We start from the raw sequence: 24,387 nt of genomic DNA on the forward strand, positions 1-24,387 counted from the left end.
AAATCACCAGATAGCAATCAAACCCTGCATAGCTCTCCAGATCTCAGGGCCCCACAAATGGCACACCACTTCGCATGAGCTCAGGAGCTACCACGAAGCAGCAAACTCTGTAGAGCTACTCACACGACAGTGATGCAGACTGTGAAAGTACCTGGGGGCAGAACCCCAATCTGAACTGAGAGCCAGAAAAAAAAAAAAACAGCAAGGCCCCCAAACCTGGACCCCCCACATCCCAATGTCCTCTCCTCATCATCACAGCCACTAGTACCTTGTCTGTGCTGCTCCAGTCTCTCCCCAGGGAAGGCGCTTACATCACCTACTCGTGAGTGGTCCATCCCATTGCCTAATTGCTCTCACAGATGAGGAACATATCCTGTTTTTAGCTGGAACTTCCCTTTGCTCAGTTCAGGCTGCTGCAGAGTCTGTGCTAGTTTTCACCCTACGTTCCTGCTGCTCCCTTAGGTATGTAAAGAGGGTGGTCCTGTGTCCTGGAGCTTCCTCTTTCAATAGCGATGAGGGGCGAATGTCTCAAACCCACTCTCAGGGCCCACGTGAGTGAGGAACTCAGAGGTGAGGTTTCCTCCCCACAGTTGCTCCTATGACACTGGCTGCCCCGCACTCTCCCATCTCTGATGAGGCCTGTGCCCTAGTCTCTGGGAAGTCTGAACCCTGCTGGTTTCCTTAGGAATCTCTCACCTGCTGCCCCTTTATCTCAGGATGCACAGGACCATGGTCTGATTTGTCCTTGTACAGAGGCTACCACACTAGCTTGAACACTAAGCTCCCGCTCTTCTGCCCCTTCCACTTCCTAAGCAGAAGCAGCTGGTAAAATTTTCCATCAGCACAGCTCGAAATGCCAGTGCTGAGCTGTTGTGGACTCCTCTGTTTCCATGGTAACAGGAGGCCCAACCGTGACAGATCTGTCTGTGCTGAACGGGAATAGGCAGCAAAATGGCCTCAGCCAACCTCCCCCACGCACTCCCAGCCAGCTCTCAGCCCCAGCAGCCCAGCTGGGAGCACGGCTGCAAGCTGCCAGGAGCTGCTACCCTGCTGTGGCCTGCCCAGGGATTTGGGAACCCCAGTTGGACTGCCCCCATAGAAACCAGACCCAGCAGGCCCTGAAAGAAGGAGCACCTGGTGGGACTGCGCAGCACCCCCACTGGCTCTGGTGGGTGCTGCAGCCAGCTGTGTCCAGTTCTCCTTGCCCAGAAGGACCCTGAGGCGGGAGGAGGATGGGGACAGAGGGAGAAGTGGGGAGAAAAGCTGTGGTACTGCTGAGAAGTGCAAGACCCCACATATAAACGCTGTTCGCAAGTGAGTGGTTACAATGAGAGAGTCCCTCCGTTCTCCAAATCAGACTCTGCCCATCCGTCTGTCTGTCACAGTCATTCACTTCAGTACCGAGGCGTCAGCCAGCTCTATAGGGCAGGGAGTGTGAACGTGACTTTCAAAAGGCTTCAGCTATACAGCTGCCATTGAAGCAAAGCCCAACCGGTGCACTGTCTACTCCACTTTGACTTCCCGCTCTCACTGAGGCCTGAGGCCAGAGCAGATGGGACACTTGGGAGACCAACAAGGACATCCCCAGATGCTGTGAATGCCCTGGCCAGAGCACAGGCAGATCTCTGCACACAGTCCTGCACGAACAGGACTCCCTAGGAAGGGCCAGAGTCATTGCTGTTGGATTTCCACCTCACCTGCTGCAGGTTGATGAAGACGCCTCCTGTGGGAGGGGACTCTCCAGCTGCCATGTTGGTTCAGGACCTAAGGACCGTCATGCCAAGTCTTGGCAAATCTCAACCTTTCTCTTTTACGTGCAGGCATCCAGCAAACCTGGAGAGTGGCATAACCTGGGGGGAGAGCAGGACAAGACAATCTGTCACCTGCAGCACTAACCTGCTTGTGGCCCTTCATCCCTCCACTGGCTGCCATATGTAAAGGGCTCAGTACCTCCCGTTCAGCCAGGACATCTCCCCTCACTGGACAGCCCCAGCACCTGGCACTGCAAGACTATCATTCTGTGTGGAGCAAATGGAGAGCTCCATCAGGATGACACAGATTGCTCTGCTTGGTGCCAGCCCTGGTCCACTAGCCAGTGTGGAAGGGAGGTCATAGCCCTGACATCTCTCTGCCCCTTTCCAAATGGCTTGTACCGGGGAGGGAGCAAGGGCTTAGCTGTCCCTGCTCACTGGGACTGCTCCTGTGCTCTGCCCTAACAAGAGGAGAAAAGGCTTCTTGTGCCCCCACTCCCACATGTACTTGTGCAAAGGCAGATAAGAAGTTGATCCCCTATGGGAGGAATAAACCAAGAAAGCCATGATGCGGAGAGGGTGGGATGGGAGTAGGCAGGGTAAGGGTACCATGTTAATTAGGTGAGTTAACTCCAGGGAGGACTGTGAGGAACTTCAGAGGGACCTAAACAAGCGAGGGCAATGGGTAACACAAAGACAAGTGGTTCGGTGTTGATAAATGCAAAGCAATGAACACTGGAAGAAAAATCTTAAACTTCTCATACATTTTCCAGGGTTCTAAATGAACTGTATCAACTCAGGAAAGGGATCTGGGCAGCTCTGTAGACAGCTCAATGGAGACCCCTGCTCAATGGGCAACTGGAATTATAAACAAGATGTGAAGAGCATACGGGATGGGAATGAGAACATAGAAAATATTATAATTCCCTTATGTAAATCAATGGTGTGGCCTCATGTACAATCGTGTGTGCAGTCCTAGCCAACCCATCTCACACAGTATACTGTAGATGTAGAGGGGGGTCAGAGATGGGCAACGAGTATGATAAAGGGCCTGAAAAAACTCTCCTATGAAGAGAGATTGAAAAGATTGGCATTGTTACTTTAGAAAGGAGATGAAGAAGAGAGGACATGAGAAAAGTAGCTAAAATACTGAATGGGATAAAGAAGGGAGATTGGGAACTCCTGTTCTCCCTGTTTCATAGCAGAACTTTGAAAAGTGGGAGCGCCATGGCCCCCTTGGCCTAACCCTCCCCCCCCCGTCCAGTTCTGGGGGCCCAAATGTTGTTTGAACCCAGGGTCCCAATAAAAATTAATCCACCTCTGGTTGTGGGGTGTATGATGACCAAAACAAGTGGAAAAATATCTGCAGGTTTGCATCTGTTCTGGCAGGATCTGGTGCTGCTTTGAGTGAGTGTGTCCTGGTCTGTGGGGAGCTTGCTTCTGATGTGAGCTTGGTGGGGTTGGGGGGTTGTCTGAAGGCCAGTAGCAGAGCTTTGGGAAAGATATATTTCAGGATGTGGTCCCCATTGAATATGGTTGTCATGGGCGGAGGGTATAATAGGCCAGGGGACGCTAAGCCTCCCCTGGTGCAGCCACCGCCGGACTCCTGGGCACTACCAAAACCTCTGTACCTCTTCTCCTTCACACCAGCGCCCCACACAGAGGTTCCCGTTGGCTCGAGGCATCCCTCCTCACCCGTCAGCCGCAACCTTCCACTCCCCGCTGTTCCATGAGACCCCACCACGTCCCTCCTTACTCCCCTCTCCCTGGAAGCCAGCAGGGGCTCAGCTCCAGCGGGTGGCCCAGGGCTCAGGCCCACGGATGTCCCGGAGTGGCTTGGGGCTCGGGCCAGCAAGCTGCCTGGAATAGCTCGGGGCGTGGGCTGCCCAGCAGCCCAGCACGGCTTGTGGTGACCTGGTGCAGCCCTGGAGGTTGGGGCAGTTTGGCCGGGGCTTCTCCAGCTGTGATTGTGGGGGCCCTCGGGGATCCAGTGGGTAGATGGGGGGGTAGGGATGGGGCCTCAGGCAGAAGGTGGGGTTGGTGGGGCTAGCTTCCCCAAGGGGTTTTTACCCGTCACCCATGAAGGTTGTTGTTTAATGATACCCCAGGTATCATTGTGCCAGAGTGGGATGATAAGTGACAACTAGGGGTATGCGGTTGGGTTTGGTTTTTTCTGTATAGAAGCAGGTTCTCCTGGGGTATTTGGGTGGCCCATTCCATGATGTGATCTACTTCTCTGGTGGAGTGTCTTTGTTTGGAAAATGTGCGTTAGGGTGTGTATCCCAGACTTTCTCACCACACAAATGACCAGATTCCTCTGGACACAATAGGCTTCCTCCAGAAACTGCAATATTAACAACCTCTCTCATGGATGTCACCTCCCTATACGCCAGCTCCCACTCCCTCACAAAGACAACGTCACTGTATGCCCCAAATATCTACAAAACAATTGACAACACTCACATATCCATCACCTTCTTTCAGGGATGGTCTACACTAGAAAGTTAGGTCAACTCAGGTACATTGCACAAGGCTCATTTGCTCATCTTCTATTAAATCATTTCCAGAGGTGTGACAGGATACACCCATTGAGGCAAAAACATTAGACAGAAAATGTGACACAACTGCAGTGTGATACGTCTACAAAGAAGTACACTCCAATTTTGAGGCTGCACATACAGGCCATACTGACAAGAAGGTGACCAAAACCTTTCTATGTGGCTCTAGTGGGACCTCGTGTGAGATATTGCATTCAATTCTGGCTACAATACCAGAAAGACATTAACAATTGGTGTCTCAAGGATCCACCAACCAGTGTCGTTATTAATGATCTTGGAAAGAGAGTGAGCAGAGAGGTGGCAAGAGGTACAGATGACACAGAATTATTTAGGGTTGTCAAGACTGGAGAAGACTGTGAAGAACTTCAGAGGGAACTCACAAAGTTAGGTGAATGGGCAGTATGGGGCATATGAAATTCAGGGCAAAATCCTGGCCCCACTGAAGTCTATGGGAGTTTTGCCATTTAATTCAGCAGAGCCAGAATTTCACCCTCGGTGCTTACAAATGCAAGACAATGTACATTAGAACCCACATTAAATTGAACCTCTCACACACCTCACTGGTTTCTAAAATAGTTGTAACCCCTCAGGAATGAGACCTGGGCAACTTGATAGAAATCTGCTCCCTGTGCAGCTGAAGTCTGAAAAGCAAACACAAAGTCAGGATGTATAAGGAATGGGATGGAGAACAATGGAAATATTCCAATGCCGTTCTGTAAATCCGTGGGACACGTTCCCCTGGGATACTGTATTCAGTTCTGGTCATCTTAGCTAAACAGAGATAGAGCAGAAGTAAAGGGGATCAGACATGAGCAACGAACATTATGAGAGGCTTGCAAAACTATCTGTTTGAGGACAGATTGAAGAGACTGGGCCTGTTCAGTTTAAGAGGGGACATGATAAAGGTACGTATAGTAAGGTATGGCAGAGAAAAGGCAAAATGGGTACCTTTCCTTGCCTTCTCTCAACATAAGAACAGGTGCTTAATTAAACTGAATGGCAGCAAAAGTAAAACCTATACAAGGAAACAACACTTTATTACAGAAGGCATAATTAGCCTGTGGAACTCAACGCCACAATATATCAAGGCCAATTGTTAGTGAGGTTAACAACAGGATAAGGGATTTGTATGGAATATGTCCTCTCCTTGTCCGTTGAAACAGCTATTATCAGGTACTTTCAGAGACAGGATTCTGAGCCAGACAGACCCCTAGTCTGATTCACAGATTCCAAGGCCATAAGGGCCTAGTCTGACCTCCTGAATAACACAGACCATAGCATTCACCCAAAATAATTCCTAGAGCAGATCTTGAAAAAAAATCCAATCTTGATTTTAAAATTGTCAGTGAGTGGAGTATTCACCATGACCCTTGATAAATTATTCCACTGGTTAATTACTCTCACTGTTAAAAATTTACACCTTATTTCCAGTCTGAATGTGTCTAGCTTCAACTTCCAACCACTGGATCATGTTAGACCTTTCTCTGCTAGACTGAAGAGCCCATTATCAAATATTTGCTCCCCAGGAAAGTACTTACAGACTGTGATCAAGTCACCCCTTAACCTTCTCTTTGTTAAACTAACTGGATTGAGTTCCTGGAGTCTATATGTTTTCTGATCCTTTAATCATTCTTGCGGCTCTTCTACCATTCTCACAGGGTATTTTCTATTATCCTATAACCTGAAAGGAGTTTAGAGAAGAACAAGTCTGAGGGCAGCAGGGATTGATTTAGAAAGAGAGATTAAGAGCTAAATCAGTCTAGTTTGGGTAAGTGATGACTAAGGCAGGGGGTGGAGAGAACATGCCAGCAGTATATAGAAAGATCTCATGGGTGTAAACACCGGTGAAGGAATTTTTTTTTTCAGGTGGCCCAACAAAGTGTAACTCAAGAGGATAAGTCTGAAATTAAGAAAGGGAAATTCAGACTTAATATGAGGAAAGTTTTGTGGCAGAGAGATCTACAAGGGAATGTGAACATCCCAGTCTGCTATGGTCTCCACATGGGTTTTCATATGAGGGATATAAGAAAAAATAAGTCAGAGAAATTTTAAACACTGAGACCTTCATCCTTTTAGTGTCTACAAAGTTGTCTCTAGGTCCATGATACAGCATTCCTGATGTAATTAATTTACAATAATAGAAGCATGACAGCAGACCAGATTCAAAGGGGAGGCTAAGAATTAAAGTCTACAAGAGCGTACGCTGATGTAGCTCACACTTTTACTGTCCCCCTTGGCTTATGAATTACACTAGCTTGAACCTGTCCCACTTACCCAAGTGTAACATACAGCCTCCAAGCTCAGACATTTCTGCTCTAAAGTTGGCCCAGAGTCTAGCTGAGTGGAAGGGAACCTGTCTACATTGTAACATACACTGAGGGGCTGGAAAAGAGGAAGACAGCAAGGAAAGCAACTAACAAGAGAGGGTGTGAGGATATAAATTAAAGAAGGCATGTTACTGTAGCTTAGGCAACTCCCACTGCACAGTTCAATATTTACTTCAATGGGATTCCATGCTGGTGCTGGGATCCCTCCTCCTGGAGCAACCTGCAGGATGGAAGCCCTAAGATTCCTTCTCCATTGGAAGAATAGGTCCTAGGTAGGTTTAAGGTAGAATCATAGAATCATAGAATCATAGAATATCAGGGTTGGAAGGGACCCCAGAAGGTCATCTAGTCCAACCCCCTGCTCAAAGCAGGACCAAGTCCCAGTTAAATCATCCCAGCCAGGGCTTTGTCAAGCCTGACCTTAAAAACCTCTAAGGAAGGAGATTCTACCACCTCCCTAGGTAACGCATTCCAGTGTTTCACCACCCTCTTAGTGAAAAAGTTTTTCCTAATATCCAATCTAAACCTCCCCCATTGCAACTTGAGACCATTACTCCTCGTTCTGTCATCTGCTACCATTGAGAACAGTCTAGAGTCATCCTCTTTGGAACCCCCTTTCAGGTAGTTGAAAGCAGCTATCAAATCCCCCCTCATTCTTCTCTTCTGCAGACTAAACAATCCCAGTTCCCTCAGCCTCTCCTCATAAGTCATGTGCTCTAGACCCCTAATCATTTTTGTTGCCCTTCGCTGGACTCTTTCCAATTTATCCACATCCTTCTTGTAGTGTGGGGCCCAAAACTGGACACAGTACTCCAGATGAGGCCTCACCAGTGTTGAATAGAGGGGAACGATCACGTCCCTCGATCTGCTCGCTATGCCCCTACTTATACATCCCAAAATGCCATTGGCCTTCTTGGCAACAAGGGCACACTGCTGACTCATATCCAGCTTCTCGTCTACTGTCACCCCTAGGTCCTTTTCCGCAGAACTGCTGCCTAGCCATTCGGTCCCTAGTCTGTAGCGGTGCATTGGATTCTTCCATCCTAAGTGCAGGACCCTGCACTTATCCTTATTGAACCTCATCAGATTTCTTTTGGCCCAATCCTCCAATTTGTCTAGGTCCTTCTGTATCCTATCCCTCCCCTCCAGCGTATCTACCACTCCTCCCAGTTTAGTATCATCCGCAAATTTGCTGAGAGTGCAATCCACACCATCCTCCAGATCATTTATGAAGATATTGAACAAAACGGGCCCCAGGACCGACCCCTGGGGCACGCCACTTGACACCGGCTGCCAACTAGACATGGAGCCATTGATCACTACCCGTTGAGCCCGACAATCTAGCCAGCTTTCTACCCACCTTATAGTGCATTCATCCAGCCCATACTTCCTTAACTTGCTGACAAGAATGCTGTGGGAGACCGTGTCAAAAGCTTTGCTAAAGTCAAGAAACAATACATCCACTGCTTTCCCTTCATCCACAGAACCAGTAATCTCATCATAAAAGGCGATTAGATTAGTCAGGCATGACCTTCCCTTGGTGAATCCATGCTGACTGTTCCTGATCACTTTCCTCTCCTCTAAGTGCTTCAGGATTGATTCTTTGAGGACCTGCTCCATGATTTTTCCAGGGACTGAGGTGAGGCTGACTGGCCTGTAGTTCCCAGGATCCTCCTTCTTCCCTTTTTTAAAGATGGGCACTACATTAGCCTTTTTCCAGTCATCCGGGACTTCCCCCGTTCGCCACGAGTTTTCAAAGATAATGGCCAAGGGCTCTGCAATCACAGCCGCCAATTCCTTCAGCACTCTCGGATGCAATTCGTCCGGCCCCATGGACTTGTGCACGTCCAGCTTTTCTAAATAGTCCCTAACCACCTCTATCTCTACAGAGGGCTGGCCATCTCTTCCCCATTTTGTGATGCCCAGCACAGCAGTCTGGGAGCTGACCTTGTTAGTGAAAACAGAGGCAAAAAAAGCATTGAGTACATTAGCTTTTTCCACATCCTCTGTCACTAGGTTGCCTCCCTCATTCAGTAAGGGGCCCACACTTTCCTTGGCTTTCTTCTTGTTGCCAACATACCTGAAGAAACCCTTCTTGTTACTCTTGACATCTCTTGCTAGCTGCAGCTCCAGGTGCGATTTGGCCCTCCTGATATCTTTCCTACATGCCCGAGCAATATTTTTATACTCTTCCCTGGTCATACGTCCAACCTTCCACTTCTTGTAAGCTTCTTTTTATGTTTAAGATCCGCTAGGATTTCACCATTAAGCCAAGCTGGTCGCCTGCCATATTTACTATTCTTTCGACTCATCGGGATGGTTTGTCCCTGTAACCTCAACAGGGATTCCTTGAAATACAGCCAGCTCTCCTGGACTCCCTTCCCCTTCATGTTAGTCCCCCAGGGGATCCTGGCCATCTGTTCCCTGAGGGAGTCAAAGTCTGCTTTCCTGAAGTCCAGGGTCCGTATCCTGCTGCTTACCTTTCTTCCCTGCATCAGGATCCTGAACTCAACCAACTCATGGTCACTGCCTCCCAGATTCCCATCCACTTTTGCTTCCCCCACTAATTCTACCCGGTTTGTGAGCAGCAGGTCAAGAAAAGCGCCCCCCCTAGTTGGCTCCCCTAGCACTTGCACCAGGAAATTGTCCCCTACGCTTTCCAAAAACTTCCTGGATTGTCTATGCACCGCTGTATTGCTCTCCCAGCAGATATCAGGAAAATTAAAGTCACCCATGAGAATCAGGGCATGCGATCTAGTAGCTTCCGTGAGTTGCCGGAAGAAAGCCTCATCCACCTCATCCCCCTGGTCCGGTGGTCTATAGCAGACTCCCACCACTCACTGTAGTCTCACTGTAAGGAGTCTAACCTGCACCAACTCTGAATTTGGTCCTCTACGTCAGGGGTGGCCAAACTGTGCCTGAGAAGGAGCCAGAATTTACCAATGTACATTGCCAAAGAGCCACAGTAACACGTCAACAGACCCCCGTCATCTCCCCTCCACCCCCAGGGCTCCCACCTGCCAGCAGCACAACCGATCAGGAAGTAACTCTCAATCCCTGCTCCTCCTGCCCCCCGCAATCAGCGGTTTTGTGGTGTGCAGGAGGCTCGGAGGGGTGGGGGGAAGAGGAGGAGGAGCAAGGGCGCAGCAGACTCAGGGGAAGGGGCCTTGGGGGAAGGAGTGGAGTGGGGCCGAGGCCTGGGGCAGAGCCAGGGGTTGAGCAGTGAGCACCCCGTAGCACATTGCAAAGTTGGCGCCTGTAGCTCCTGTATACAAGGAGCCGCATATGGCTCCAGAGCCACAGGCCGGCCACCCCTCCTCTACATTTTTCTGGATCAGAAGTAACACTGGGTCTGAAATGGGTGATATTCTTTGTAAGGAGGGCACAGTGAGATGGCCAAGTCTGACCACCCAAATTCCTGGGGCCAGGGACTTTGTAGCACATACACTTACCTAGCTGTGTAAGAACATTTGCCAGGCTCTGGAGCTGTCTCCTCAGGGAAGTGATAGGAGCTCCATTGCTTGGTACACTGAAAACAAGACTGGAAAGAACCCTGTGGGGAACCAGAGTCGCAGCCGTGTTAATCTGTATTCGCAAAAAGAAAAGGAGTGCTTGTGGCACCTTAGAGACTAACCAATTTATTTGAGCAGCTCACGAAAGCTTAAGCTCAAATAAATTTGTTAGTCGCTAAGGTGCCACAAGTACTCCTTTTCTTCCTGTGGGGAACAATTCTGCTCCAGGCTCCCTGGAAAAGGAGTTTTGATGTGGGCTAAGAGGCATTTTCCACCTCTTAACATCTATAATCCCACGAAGAGCAGCAGCCACAACTAAGTGGGTTGAGATAAAACCAGGAGGCAGTCAGAGGGATGGAGATAGAAACAGTATGAGAATCTAGGTGACAGACGGTAGATTAAGTAGCTAGAAAAAGGAGAAAGAGGAGGAGTTCAAAGACAAGTGAGGAAAATGATTAGAGGCCTGAAAAGGCTTTCCTATGCAGAGAGATTGACTGGGACTGTTTAGTTCAGAGAGGAGATGAACAACAGGGGATACAACAGAAACAAAAATAAAGAAGAGGTGTTGAGGTAGTAGGCATAGTATACAAACCTGACCAGAACTGAAAAGATAGATTCTGCACTCCTATTCCCCCTCTCTCATAACACAAGAACAAGGGGACACAGGATGAAACTGAAAGTGTTAGCAAATGTAACACTAAGGAATGGGAAAAACTTTTCATGCAACACCGAATTAACCTATGGAACGCATCGCCACTGAGATCAGAGAAACCAAGAGCACAAACAGAATTCAGAAAGGGATTTGACATTTACATGGATGATGGTTCCTTTAGACAGGGTAGCCTGTGGGGAGGATATCCACAACTGTTCACTTTGGATGTTTACACCTTCCCCTGAAGCCTCCAATACTTGCCACCATCAGAGACAGGATACAAGACTAGATGGAGCACTGGTCTGATCTAGACAGAGAAATGCAGAGATGATGAGGTATTTACAAGGAAGGTCCCGACAATTGGGCTTCTGGGTAGCTATGGCAGGGTCACATGCAGCTCAGGAAGAAAGGAACAGAGAGGGACCATGACAATATATTGCGTGTGCCGCACAAGCACCCTGTGTGTATACCTGAGCCACAAGCTGATCAGACATGTACTGCGTGTACACAGGACCCTACAGTGAGGGGAGACTCAGAGAAATATCAGGGTGTGCATGAAAGCTACTTCATGACACTTCATGAAAACACAGAGCAGGCAGCATCAGGAAGCACTAGTGCAGACATCAGGTGTGCAGGCACCACCTGTAGGTAGGAGACAGCCTGTGGCACCAGAAGGTGAGACTCACAGGCCAGCGGTGTATGGGACTCCATGGCCCTGGGAGAGTGGAACCCATTGTGCAGGGACCATGTCTCTGCAGGAGTCTGCAGCAGTGGGAGAAGAGGACCCTGTGCCGGCTGCATAGGTGCCATGCTACATAGGAGCCTGCAGCAGGGGGAGGCAGGGACCCACCTATATGCCCTGTGCACCTGCTACTAGCCCTGTAATTTTGCTGTCTCATGTTCAGTGGCTCACAGACCTTTTCCTCTCCTTAATGGCCCCTGCATGCTGTCCGCTCCCTAGGGCTCTCCGGCTGGTACCGGAGGGAGGTGTCCCTCGAGCACAGACATTTTGGGAAAGGCTGCACGCTCACGTCAGAAACGCAGGGCAGCAGCCCGCGGTAGCACCGACAGGTGGCACGGGCAAACCCCCAACAGGGCTGGCCGCCCCTGAGCGCGGCGGGGGGAAGCAGCCCAGGCTGGAGGAGCTGCCGATCGGGGACCCCAGACAGGCTCCTGGCCACACGTCTGTGTCAATGCCACGGCCGCGCAGCTGCCGAGAAAGGGCGATGGAGGCGAGAGGAGCTAGTACCGTACCTCGCAACCGCGGAGAAGGAAGGAGAGCCGCTCGCCGCCGGCCAAGGGACCCCGGACGCACGGCGCTGCGCAGGACTCCCTCCGGCCAGGCTCCGGCCGCCGCCGGGCAGTGCTCAGCATGCGGCCATGTCCCTGCTGGGGGCCAGGGAGGGCGGCTGGGTCAGGCACCGCCGCCGCCTCCGCTTCTCCAGCAGCCACGCAGCCATCCACCGCATCGGGCTCCGCTCCGCCTGGCTGCGCTGGAAATCCCGCGCCGCGAGCACCGAGCGCCGAGCCCGGCCGCCGTGAGTCACGCAGGGCTGGGGCGGCCTCCGGCACAGGCGACAGCCTGGAGACACACGCCTCCCGCGGCTGCCACACCAGCTCCAGCGAGTGGCTTCCCCCGGCCCGCAAGGCGCCGCGCAGCGCAAACGCGGGGCCAGCTCCCCGCCTTACCCTGCGCGCTGCCGTCACAGGTGCCCACTCCCACCCCTGGCACGTGCAATCCCCCGCTTTCGTCCCCCGCCCCACCCGCAGGCTGGTCTGTGCACACTGGTCACACGTGCCCACTCCCACCCCAGGTGCATGCTCCCCCCCCCGCTCTTATTCCACTCCCCCGCCCCACCCGCAGGCTGGTCTGTGACACTGAGGTTGCAAATAGCCTCACAATTCCCCCTTCCCAGAACACACACAAGGCCCGCAGCCCGCACTGTACACATGCCCCTGAATAGGGCCACATACACCCACCTGCTCCCACCCCCTCACGTGCCCATCCGCCTCTTCTGCTCCCCTTCCCTTCCCATCACATAGTCAGACACACCGTCTGCACCCCCACCCCTCCCACCTCCCCCCCCGCTTCCCCGGCTCTGCCCCCACACCGACCAGGTGCTGTACGCCGTGTCCTGTGCAGTGCCCGAGGGGCTGCTGGGGCCAGGCAGGCAAGACCCAGCCCTGGCCCCCCATGGCCTCCCAGGCCAGGTCTATCGCCAGGGGACAGCAGCGCAGCTGGGGAGCTGCTTCCCTGCAGCAAAGGCCGAGGAGCAGCCAAGCCGATCCGGGTTCCCGTCCCAGCCTCGCCACAAACACACCCTGCGCTCTTAGTCGCACATTTCCCCGTTGCCTCGGTTTCCCTTTTGGTCAGTGCGGATAACGGGACCCATCTGGCGGGGGATTTGGGTTCGCTGACCGGTGCTGACAAAGGCACGAGACAAGAGCGGGCCGGGAGATGTGTACTGGCCGCGTAACGCGATGGATTGTCCCTCACACTGTGGGGGGCCGGGCGCCGGGGGGAGCCGACCGCTCCCAGGGCAGCCCCGTGCGGGGTCTGGCCGGGGCCCCCGACAGAGCGCAGCAGCCCGGCGGCTGGTGCCTTGGCCGCGTGGGCAGCTGTGACTGCCGCGGATCGGGGATTTGGGGATGTTACCCCGGGCTGATTCCCGAGGAACCGCCGGCAGCGCCCGCACGGCCTGCCCGCCCCGAGCGCGGCCGGGGCTCACCTGCACGCCCACCCCCTTCCCGGGCCGATATAAGGGGCGGAGGGAGCCCCCGCCGCCGCCCCCGCTCGGCCAAGGTCGCTCCCTCCACGTGCCCGGCTCAGCCCCGCCAGCCGGCGCCGTCCCAGGTAGGCTGCGGCGGCGGCCGGGGGAGCCGCCTCTGTGCGGGGCGGGGGCTGCAGCGTGTCCCTGCGGACCCACGGGCCCCTTTCTGCGGAGCCCCGCGGGCGGCGGCCCCAGACAGCCCGGCCCCGCGCAGGGCTCCGGCTCGGCTCCTGAGAGCGGGACGCGGCCGGGCCCCCGCACCGTGCGGGCTGGTGGCCCCGGCCCCTCGCTGGTCCGCGCAGGACAATCCGCCCCCTCCAGGCGCCGGGCGGCTCCGGATCGCTGCGGCGGGGGGACGCTGCGCGGGGGCTGGCAGGCGGAACTGGCGTGAAGCCGCCGAGCGGGTGCGGGAGACGCCGGAGTCACACCTGGGCTCCGGCACAGCCGCGCGGCGCGTGGACCCCGCGGCTCATGCCGGGATCCCGGAGCTGCAGCCCGGTTTCTCCGCCGCTTACCTGCCGGGCGGGGCCGGCCAAGGACGGCGGGGGGGCAAGGTGCCGAGCCTGGGGGGGGGGTCCCTGCACCCCGCACCCCGCTGAGGGGAAGGGGCTCCTCCGCTAGCACTACCCGGGGGGGTCCCCTCACTTCCCGCCCCCGCTGCGCGTCTCCGACCCTACCCGTGCCTGGGGGAGGTGAATCCCCCCGCCCCCGCCGCGCTGCAGCCCACGGGCCAGCGCCGAGCACCCCGGGAAGGGGCCGAAGCCTGCGTGTCCGCGCCCCGGGGCTGGGGCTCTGCCCTGCCCGGCGCGGCGGGCGCTTTGCAGCCGGCCGGACCCTTCGTGGCCCGGCTGGAGAGCCGCGCTCGGCAGCGGGGGCGCTCACCCCTTCGCCGGGGGGCTCCCGCCCGCCCACGGCTCCTCTTCGGCCGCAGGGGCCCGGCTCGCTGGGCACGTCCCCCGGAGCGCTCCCCGAGCCCGGCCGGGCCGGACCGTCCGTCTGCCCAGGGCTCCCCTCGGGGCGGGGTTGTGCTGGGGGGCGCGGTGTCTCCAGAGTGAAGGGTCGGAGCGCTGGGGGGGGGTCTGGGGGAGTGGGGGGTCCTGGGGGGGTCTGTAGAGGGGGAGGACGGAGTGGAGCCGAGGGGCTCCTGGGCGGGGGGAGCTGGGGGTCTGGGGAGGGGGGGGGGAGCCGGGGGGTGGGTGTGTTTGGGGAGGGGGGGTCTGTGGAGGACCGGAGGGGTGTGTTTGGGAAGGGGAGCCGGGGGGGGCTGTTTGTGGGCGAGGGGGTGTCGGGGGGGGTCTGTGGAGGACGGGGGGGAGCGGGAGTTGGGGGTCTGTGGGGAGGGGGGGGGGAGTGACCCCAACGCTACGTTTTGCTCTTGCTTGGACGGTGGCTCTGAGGGGGACTCTATGGTAGCGCAGTAATGAAGGGCGCCCGGAGGAGCCGCTCTGCCCGGGCCTCTGGGACTCCATGATAACGCGGAAGTGAGTGAGGCCGGGGGGAGCCGCTCTGCCCGGGCCTCTCGAACTCTATGGTAACGCGGAAGTGAGTGAGGCCGAGCCGAGGGGGCGCGGGGGGGGGCAGCCCCAGGGTCTCAGGCCGGAGCCCCGCCGGGCGTGGGCCCCGAGTGGGCGGGGCCCCGAGTGGGCGGGACCCCGGGGGAGGCGGAGCGGAGAGTCCCGCGGGCGCGGGGCCGGTCTCCGGGCGGGGGGGGCGGTCACCTGGGCCCTTTGCCCGCAGCCCCCGCCCCGCCGGGGCCTTGTGCGACCGTGACGCTTCTCCCTGCCCCCCAGATGGCGGCGGCGGCCCCCGGAGAGACGCTGGTCCCGAGCTTAGCCCGCCTGCTGCAGGACACCGGTGAGCCCCGGGGCCGGGGGGGTTGGGGTGGGGCAGGGGGCGGCCGGGGCGTGGCCCTTCGGGGGGGGGGGGGGGTCTCCCCTCTCGGCGGGCGGGGCTGGAATCGGGGGGGGGCTTGGCCGCCCCGGCTTCCCCGTGCGGGGCCATGGGCCAGTGGCCAGAGCGCCTGATGGGCCCCGCGCGCCCAGGCGGGGCCCAGGGACGAGCTTCCAGAGCTTGGCAGCGGTGGGGGGAGAAAAATACCGAGTCTGACTGACGCTGGCAGGAGCAGACCTAGAAGAAGCCTCCGCAAGTACCGCATCATTTGCTTTGCTGGGGGCCCAGCCAGGACCACTCCTTTCCCAGTGCCCCAGACCCAGAACTGCGCAGGGTCCCCCCGCCCGGACACTGGGAATCAAGGGGTGTCTGTCTGCTCCTGAGCCGTGTCTACGTGCAATACCTATAAGGTTTTGGTTGTGCCATAGGATGTTTGTACGCAGCCTGCATATATATATCTCATAATGCCACAACATAAATCCACGGTACACCCACATCTCGAATACTGCATGCAGTTCTGGTCACTCCATCTCACAAAAAACATTAGAAAAGGTAGCAAAAATGATCAGGGATATGGAACAGCTTCCCTATGAGGAGAGATTAAAACGTGGACTTTGCAGCTTGGAAAAAAGACGACGAAGAGGGACTATGATAGAGATCTATAAAATCTTGACTGGTGAGAAGAAAGTGAATAAGGAAGTGTCATGTTATTCTTTCATGTAACACAAGAACCAGAGGTTACCCCAGGAGTGGGCAAACTTTTGCTACATCTAGGCACAGAAATTGTATGGCAGGCCATGAATGCTCACAAAATTGGGGTTGGGGGGCAGGAGGGGGTGAGGGCTCTGGTTGGGGGTGCAGGCTCCAAGATGGTAAATGAGGAGTACAGGGTGCGGGAGAGGGCTGGGAGTGTGGGGGTTGAGGGCTCCATTTGGGGATGAGGCGTTTGGGGTGTAGGAGGGTACTCTGGGCTGGGACCGAGGGGTTTAGAGAGTGGGAGGAGGATCTGGGCTGGGGCACGGGTAGAGCCTCGGGTGCAGGCTCCAGGCGGTGCTCACCTCAAGAGGTTCCCAGAAGCAGCAGCATGTCCCTTCTCCGGCTCCTACGCGGAGGCGCAGCCAGGTGGTTCTGCATGCTGCCCTGTCCATAGGCACCACCCCTGCAGCTCCCATTGGCCACAGTTCTTGGCCAATGGGAGCTTCAGGGGCGGCACTTGGGGTGGGAGCAGTGTGCAGAGCGAAGTCCCTTGGCTGCCCTTACATGTAGGAGCCGGAGCAGGGTCATGTCGCTGCTTCTGGGAGCCCCATGGAGCGGCCCCAGACCTTGCTCCCCAGTGGGAGCTTGAGGGCTCAATTAAAACAGCTGGCGGCCCGGATCCAGCCCCTGGGCTGTAGTTTGCCCTCCCCTGGGTTACCCAATGAAATTAATAAGCAGCAAATTTAAAACAAGCAGAAGTAAGTACTTCTTCACACAACACACTGTCAACCTGTGGAACTCATTGCCAGTGTATGTTGTGAAAGCCAAAACTATAACAGGGTTAAAAAAGAACTATGTAGGTTCATGAAGGCTAGGTCCATCAATGGTTTTTAGCCAAGATGGTCAGGGATGCAAACGCATGCTCTGGGTGTCCCTAGCCTCTGACTACCAGAGGCTGGGAGTGGATGATGGGATGGATCGCTTGATTGCCTGTTCTGTTCGTTCCCTCTGAAGCACCTGGTATTGGCCACTGTTGAAAGACAGGATACTAGGCTAGAGGGACCATTGCTCTGACCCAGTATGGCCGTTCTTATGCAAGCTTCCCAGCCCAGGTCAACAGGTGCTGGTTAGCAGGGCTCATGCCAGCACTTGGTAGAGGGATGGGCTTCAGAACTTGAGCTCCAGCCTAAGCCGCAATTTCAAAATGCTGTCTGTGCAGCTATTTTTAGAATGCTAGTGTGAGCAACACTAACCCAAGTCTGTCATCCTGCTTCTGCAGGCTCTGTAGATGTAGAAATATTGTGGTGCCTATGAACTGTCTGCTACCAGAAGCAAATGCTCCCCTTCCAAACTTTTTGGAAGCTTTCTCTTTTTGGATTAAAATTTCTATGCTTGTGCTGCAAATATGAATGTGGGGTTATGTGAGAACGGAAAGTACTATTGTCATTATGTGTTAGAATTGTAATGCAACAGGGCTGCAGTCAAAAATGGCGAAGCTTGAAATTGCGTGCACAGAGGTCAGGGGTGGGGGCAGTTCCTCTGCTTGACTTGAAAGTGACATGCACAAATATTCTCATTTTTGAGTTATGTTCAGCATGTAGTTTTTGGTAGAAAACCTAAGGCTTCAGGCACTCGCTTAACAGTCTGCAGAGAGCAGTTAGGTTTGTGTTTGTTCAGAGCTTAACCCCTCCAGCAGAGTTTAAATTCTGCAAGTCTTTCCCCTTTAATCATAACTAATTAATACAACATTGGTGTGAAGTCCATGTTGTACAATCAAATCACTAAAAATCAGGAACTGAGGGAAGGTTCCTAAAGCAATGTGACAGTATTCCATTGCATTTGCATTTGACTGGGGCCTGGTCTACATAAAAAAATTGTACATGTTGATTGGGGTGTGCCTGTTTTTACTGACATAATGCTGATGAAAGCCCTAGTGCAGGGGTGGGCAAACTACAGCCCGCGGGCTGGATCCGGCCCGCCAGCTATTTTAATCAGGCCCTCGAGTTCCTGCTGGGGAGCAGGGTCTGGGGCTTGCCCCGCTCTGGCGCTCCAGCCGGAGAGCTGGGTCAGGGGCTGCTCCATGTGGCTCCTGGAAGCAGCAACATGGCCCTTCTCCGGCTCCTACATGTAGGGGCAGCCAGGGGACTCTGCTCTGCACACTGCCCCCCTGCCCCAAGAGCTGCTCCTGAAGCTCCCATTGGCCGGGAACCACGGCCAGTAGGAGCTGCAGGGGCAGTGCCCGCAGACGGGGCTGCATACAGAACTTCCTGGCTGTGCCTCCATGTAGGAGCCGGAGAAGGGACATGTCGCTGCTTCTGGGAGCTGCTTGAGGTAAGCGCTGCCTGGAGCCTGCACTCCTGAGGCTCCCTCCATGCCCCAGCCCTGATCACCCTCCTGCCCTCCAAACCCCCCAATTCCAGCCTGGAGCACCCTCCTACACCCCAAACCTCTCATCGCCTGCACCCCCAGCTGGAATCTGCACCCCTTCCTGCACCCCAACTCCCTGCCACAGCCCTGATCTCCCCCCTCCTGCCCTCTGGACCCCTCAGTCCCGGACTGGCACACCCTCCTACACCCCAAACTCCTCATCCCCAGCCAGAGCCCTCACCCCACCCCGGAGCCCCCTCCCATACCCTGAACTCCTCATTTCTGGCCCCACCTCGGAACCTGCACCCCCAACCAGAGCCCTCACCCCCTCCTGCCCCCCAACCCCAATTTTGTGAGCATTCATGGCCTACCACACAATTTCTATGCCCAGATGTGGCCCTTGGGCCAAATTGTTTGCCCACTCCTGCCCTAGTGGCTGCAATTATACTGGTATAAGGGGCTTTATACCAGTTTAGGTGATCTTGCTTTCTTTGTCAAACTGGAATAAGTAACATTAGTAAAGCACTTTTGTACCAGTTATCTTGCTTGTTCCAGTTTGACAAAGCAAAATGTGTAACTGCAGCTATGGTGGGGGAAGGGAAAAGGGGCACAGTGTTGCTGTTTAGCTAGTCAGTTAAAATGACAACTTCTAAGTGTAGCCAAGGCTTGAAAGTTTCATCTACGATAGTTGTAAGTGACATGTAAAATTCCTAAAGTTGAATGGGGGTAACTTTTTTCTTTTTTCTGTTTACTTTGTAGATGTGACACTTTTTGTTTATAGCCACTTCCACTGTTTCCCCTGAAGAGTTAGTCTTCCTCTTTGCTGAAAAGATGCTCAAACATCAACAAGGGAGCAGGAAACCCCTAAAATGTTGTCCTGAAATCTAAAGGGGACTTTATCAGAAACTGAAATTTCTTTAAAATTAGTCAATTTCAAAAAGTCATGTCTGCAGTCTAACAGCTGAGCAGCCTGCATGTAGTGCTGTCTAGTTTGGTTTTGCTGTTTAAGCATATAACTTAATATACTAGTGTTATGCATCCAGTAAGTAAGCACAGCTGAGTTACTGCTTCTCTTACTCTTGCATTTCTAAACATTCTGACTTTACTGTGCAGTCTGAACGTTGCATTAAGGCTTTTGCTTCTGACTTACTCATTTTCACATCACATTTTAAACAATTAGTGATTTAATGCTGTCATGTCAGGCAAATGGATTGATGCTAGGTATAGCTCATGGCCATGGGAGAAAGGTCCCCTTCCTGGCCTGCAGTCACACTACTGGAAGTGGCGAAGTGACTTATGGATGGAACTGCAGATACATTGGGTTTGTTAATGGTCTGATCTCTTTCACAGGAGACTTGGTTCTAGATGGTACTAGCACCCTCACCTTGCTCACCTCCACTCTGCAGCACCTGACCCAGGTCTTTGAGCAGCATCTAGTGTCCCGGAACCAGAACCACGGTTTCATTGCACTTCCGTCACACCCAGCTGACACATCTACCATTCTCCAGGCCCAGTTCCTGTTTGACATCTTGCAGAAGACTCTCTCCCTGAAGGTCTGTAATGAAAAGGTGCCCTGTGATGATGTTTGTGGGGAAGAAGGGAGAATGATTATGGTAAGCTTAGCAGGTCTGCTGGGGTGGGGTGGACTGCTGGAGCAGATTTCTCTGTATCCCCATCTCAGGATGGGTTCATTTGAGAAGTGTATGGTTATCCCTCTATTGCATGTATATCAAAGTACTTGTCTCTGTGCCCACAATGCTGTCAGTGCCTCAGGTAGAATGTGGAACCATAGTGTTCATGTAATGACGTGTATTTATTTGGTATTGCATCTTTCCCAGCAAATGGTCTCCAAAAGGTTTTGTAGAGTTAAAAACAGGACAAAAGAGAGGAATGTCAAAGCAGACCCTGGTCAGGTTGGCATTGTAGTAAATAAACTGAAGCGTAAATCATAAAATATGTGTGAACATGTTAACGGTATCTGGTGGAGACTGGGGCATGGATGAGCTAGCTGTCTGGCTCAAGCTTTGTAAGTCTGAGGGTGGTGGTGATAGGCTTGGGAAAATTAGCAGAGATAACATCCCTTGTCTTAGCAAGGGTGCATGGCTACTACTTGTTGGGTTCCCACTGATTCTGCTAGACCAATGGCTATTCACTTGATTGTAGTGGGAAGGGGAATTGCTAGAATTGCTCTGGATGTACACTTTGTAATTGGATTGTAAAAAGACCAATACAAGAGATGAAGGCAAGGGTGAGAGTTTCAGACTTCCTTTGAACTAGGTAGAGATGGCAAGAGTTAGAGAATGCTTTTGCACCAAGCATAAGAAGGGTGTGCTAGGTAGTGGGAGAGGAGATGGTGTGAGCTGAAACCAGACCCAAGAGCTTATTGAAGATGTCCATTACTAATTGTAAGTGAAAACAACCTGGGAGTTCCAGGATGGGAATGACAGGACTGCTCTAAGACTTGGTCTACACTTAATGCTGGCAAAGCTGTCACAGTCACAGGTGTGAAAACACCCCTGACTATGCCCAGATACCCTCGGGGTAGACACAGCTGTGCTGACTGAGTGCTTCAGTAGGTAACGCATTCCAGTGTTTCACCACCCTCCTAGTGAAAAAGATTTTCCTAATATCCAACCTAAACCTCCCCTACTGCAATTTGAGACCATTACTCCTTGTCCTGTCCTCTTCTACCACTGAGAATAGTCTAGAACCATCCTCTCTGGAACCACCTCTCAGGTAATTGAAAGCAGCTATCAAATCCCCCCTCATTCTTCTCTTCTGCAGACTAAACAATCCCAGTTCCCTCAGCCTCTCCTCATAAGTCATGTGTTCCAGACCCCTAATCATTTTTGTTGTCCTTCGCTGGAGTCTCTCCAATTTATCCACATCCTTCTTGTAGTGTGGGGCCCAAAACTGGACACAGTACTCCAGATGAGGCCTCACCAATGTCGAATAGAGGGGAACGATCACGTCCCTCGATCTGCTCGCTATGCCCCTCCTTATACATCCCAAAATGCCATTGGCCTTCTTGGCAACAAAGGCACACTGCTGACTCATATCCAGCTTCTCGTCCACTGTCACCCCTAGGTCCTTTTCCGCAGAACTGCTGCCTAGCCATCGGTCCCTAGTCTGTAGCTGTGCATTGGGTTCTTCCGTCCTAAGTGCAGGACCCTGCACTTATCCTTATTGAACCTCATCAGATTTCTTTTGGCCCAATCCTCCAATTTGTCTAGGTCCCTCTGTATCCTATCCCTGCCCTCCAGCGTATCTACCACTCCTCCCAGTTTAGTATCATCCGCAAATTTGCTGAGAGTGCAATCCACACCATCCTCCAGATCATTTATGAAGATATTGAACAAAACCGGCCCCAGGACCGACCCCTGGGGCACTCCACTTGATACCGGCTGCCAACTAGACGTGGAGCCATTGATCACTACCCATTGAGCCCGACAATCTAGTCAACTTTCTACCCACCTTATAGTGCATTCATCCAGCCCATACTTCTTTAACTTGCTGACAAGAATACTGTGGGAGACCGTGTCAAAAGCTTTGCTAAAGTCAAGAAAAAATACATCCACTGCTTTCCCTTCATCCACAGAACCAGTAATCTCATCATAAAAGGCGATTAGATTAGTCAGGCATGACCTACCCTTGGTGAAACCATGCTGACTGTTTCTGATCACTTTCCTCTCGTGTAAGTGCTTCAGGATTGATTCTTTGAGGACCTGCTCCATGATTTTTCCAGGGACTGAGGTGAGGCTGACTGGCCTGTAGTTCCCAGGATCCTCCTCCTTCCCTTTTTTAAAGATTGGCACTACATTAGCCTTTTTCCAGTCATCTGGGACTTCCCCCGTTCGCCACGAGTTTTCAAAGATAATGGCCAATGGCTCTGCAATCACAGCCGCCAATTCCTTTAGCACTCTCGGATGCAACTTGTCCAGCCCCATGGACTTGTGCACGTCCAGCTTTTCTAAATAGTCCCTAACCACCTCTTTCTCCACAGAGGGCTGGCCATCTACTCCCCATGTTGTGATGCCCAGCGCAGCAGTCTGGGAGCTGTCCTTGTTAGTGAAGACAGAGGCAAAAAAAAGCATTGAGCACATTAGCTTTTTCCACATCCTATGTCACTAGGTTGCCTCCCTCATTCAGTAAGGGGCCCACACTTTCCTTGGCTTTCTTCTTGTTGCCAACATACCTGAAGAAACCCTTCTTGTTACTCTTGACATCTCTTGCTAGCTGCAGCTCCAGATGCGATTTGGCCGTCCTGAGTTCATTCCTACATGCCCGAGCAATATTTTTATACTCTTCCCTGGTCATATGTCCAACCTTCCACTTCTTGTAAGCTTCAGATGTTCTCAGAATAGACAGAACATAAAAACGGCCAGACTGGGTCGGACCAAAGGTCCATCTAGCCCAGTATCCAGTCTCCTGACAGTGACCAATGCCAGATGCCCCAGAGGGAATGAACAGAAAAGGGAATCCTCAAGTGATCCATCCCCTGTCGCCCATTCACAGGCTAGGGACACTTCAGAGCATGATTTTGCATGTAAGACCATGTCTGCATTACCAACTTTGGTCAACATGAGTTATGTCAGCATACATCTGCTGAGATCAATCTTTTGCTTGTGCATGTGCATGCTTGGCTGCTTGCATTGGTGCAGTGCATACTCACCACAAGTTCTTGTGTCGATGCAAAGTGCAGTGAGACACAGGTAAGTATCCTAGTGTTCGATGTGCCACCATATAGCACCGTGCCTTTTGGGAAAAATGCTTGCATTGTGTTGTGGAGTAGAAATAAATCTCTCAGGGAATCTCTAAGAGTTAGGGGTCAAGTTCCCCACCATGCAACTTTCTCCATCCCATAATGCCATCCAATAATTTTCATGCTTTTTTTTTTAAAAAAAATTTACAAACCCACGTGGCACTTCTTGGTGCCTGTCATCTCCAACAGAAGCCTGTATCTCTCTCAGCTCTGCACTGTTCTCATGAACGTTGCAGATCCAGGATGAATGATCCTCTGTTGTATGCTGTTCTTCCTGCCGGTGTGCAACAGCAAAGGACGTGACGATTTCTTCAAGGACAGATTGTTAAGGGGTACAGCAAAAAAAATTCAGGGTTGTGGTGGCATTCTCAGAACATCTGCAGATGGCGGAGTGCTGCTTCTGGGCCCAAGAAACGAACACGGACTGGTGGTTTCGCGTCATAGTGCAGGCTTGGGATGGTGAGCAGTGGCTGCAGAACTCTTGGGTATGAAAAGCTGCATTCCTGGATCTGTGCTGAGCTCGCCCCAGCTCTCCAGCGCAGACACACCAGACTGAGCTGCACTGACGGAGGAGGAGAGTGGTGACCAATCTGGAAGCTTGCAGCACTGGTCAGTGGGAAATAATTTTGGAGCTGGAAAAGCCGCTGCGTGGCCGTTGTCGTGCAAGTGTATAGGGCTGTGGATGGATCTGAACTGCGGTGGAGCAGTAGATGGCCCATCGGGTAGCACACCTTGCCCCAGAGTATGTTTAAAAACTGCCCATTGAGTGGAGGTGGAGCAGCCGAGTTTGAAACGGCAAACACTAGGGTCATTATAATAGCTTATTGTGGAGCTGTGTGGTTGAAGGCGGCTTTGAAAGAGCACTTCTAACAGTCGGCCACAGTAGTGCTGTGTGCCTGATGCTGCCCTGGCCCTGAAGGTTTATGGCCTCCTAGAATTGTGTAGTGCTTGGTGTAAATCTATAAGTATTACACTATTTTACCAAACCTTTGCACTATGCAGGGCTTGCTGTACACTTACACGTGACTGGGTGTCTTGAACCCATGAGTTCTGTGGTGCTGTATACTTACAAGGAGTGGATGCTCTGAGTCTGTGTTCTGC

General features: G+C 53.1%; 2 protein-coding genes across 16 annotated transcripts in view; one reads left to right on the forward strand and one right to left on the reverse strand.

The window, feature by feature from the left end:
- Positions 1-14,602, reverse strand: part of SLC4A3 (solute carrier family 4 member 3) — a 73,570-nt gene extending 58,968 nt beyond the window's left edge. For 3 of the 12 annotated variants that reach the window (XM_037911956.2, XM_043524838.1, XM_037911966.2), the window contains exons 1-3: positions 10,962-11,107; positions 4,866-4,950; positions 1,698-1,850 (exon numbers count right to left, since the gene is read on the reverse strand). In XM_037911956.2, coding sequence (XP_037767884.1) covers positions 1,698-1,751 — 54 coding nt within the window. In that variant the 5' untranslated portion in view covers positions 1,752-1,850; positions 4,866-4,950; positions 10,962-11,107. Of the gene's footprint in view, positions 1-1,697; positions 1,851-4,865; positions 5,424-10,088; positions 10,108-10,961; positions 11,108-12,054; positions 12,542-13,121; positions 13,477-13,529; positions 13,586-14,453 lie in introns of those variants that run through there. The other 9 variants (XM_037911961.2, XM_043524834.1, XM_037911960.2 and 6 more) reach the window with 9 other exon arrangements.
- Positions 13,592-24,387, forward strand: part of LOC102933813 (serine/threonine kinase 11 interacting protein) — a 34,946-nt gene continuing 24,150 nt past the window's right edge. Inside the window, exons 1-3 of one of the 4 annotated variants that reach the window (XM_037911969.2) lie at positions 13,592-13,654; positions 15,362-15,425; positions 19,875-20,077. In XM_037911969.2, coding sequence (XP_037767897.1) covers positions 15,362-15,425; positions 19,875-20,077 — 267 coding nt within the window. In that variant the 5' untranslated portion in view covers positions 13,592-13,654. Of the gene's footprint in view, positions 13,655-14,015; positions 14,126-15,361; positions 15,426-19,874; positions 20,093-24,387 lie in introns of those variants that run through there. The other 3 variants (XM_043524839.1, XR_006284706.1, XM_037911970.2) reach the window with 3 other exon arrangements.

The sequence above is a fragment of the Chelonia mydas genome, chromosome 11 (genome assembly GCF_015237465.2).
Source record: "Chelonia mydas isolate rCheMyd1 chromosome 11, rCheMyd1.pri.v2, whole genome shotgun sequence".
Lineage (NCBI taxonomy): Eukaryota > Metazoa > Chordata > Testudines > Cheloniidae > Chelonia > Chelonia mydas.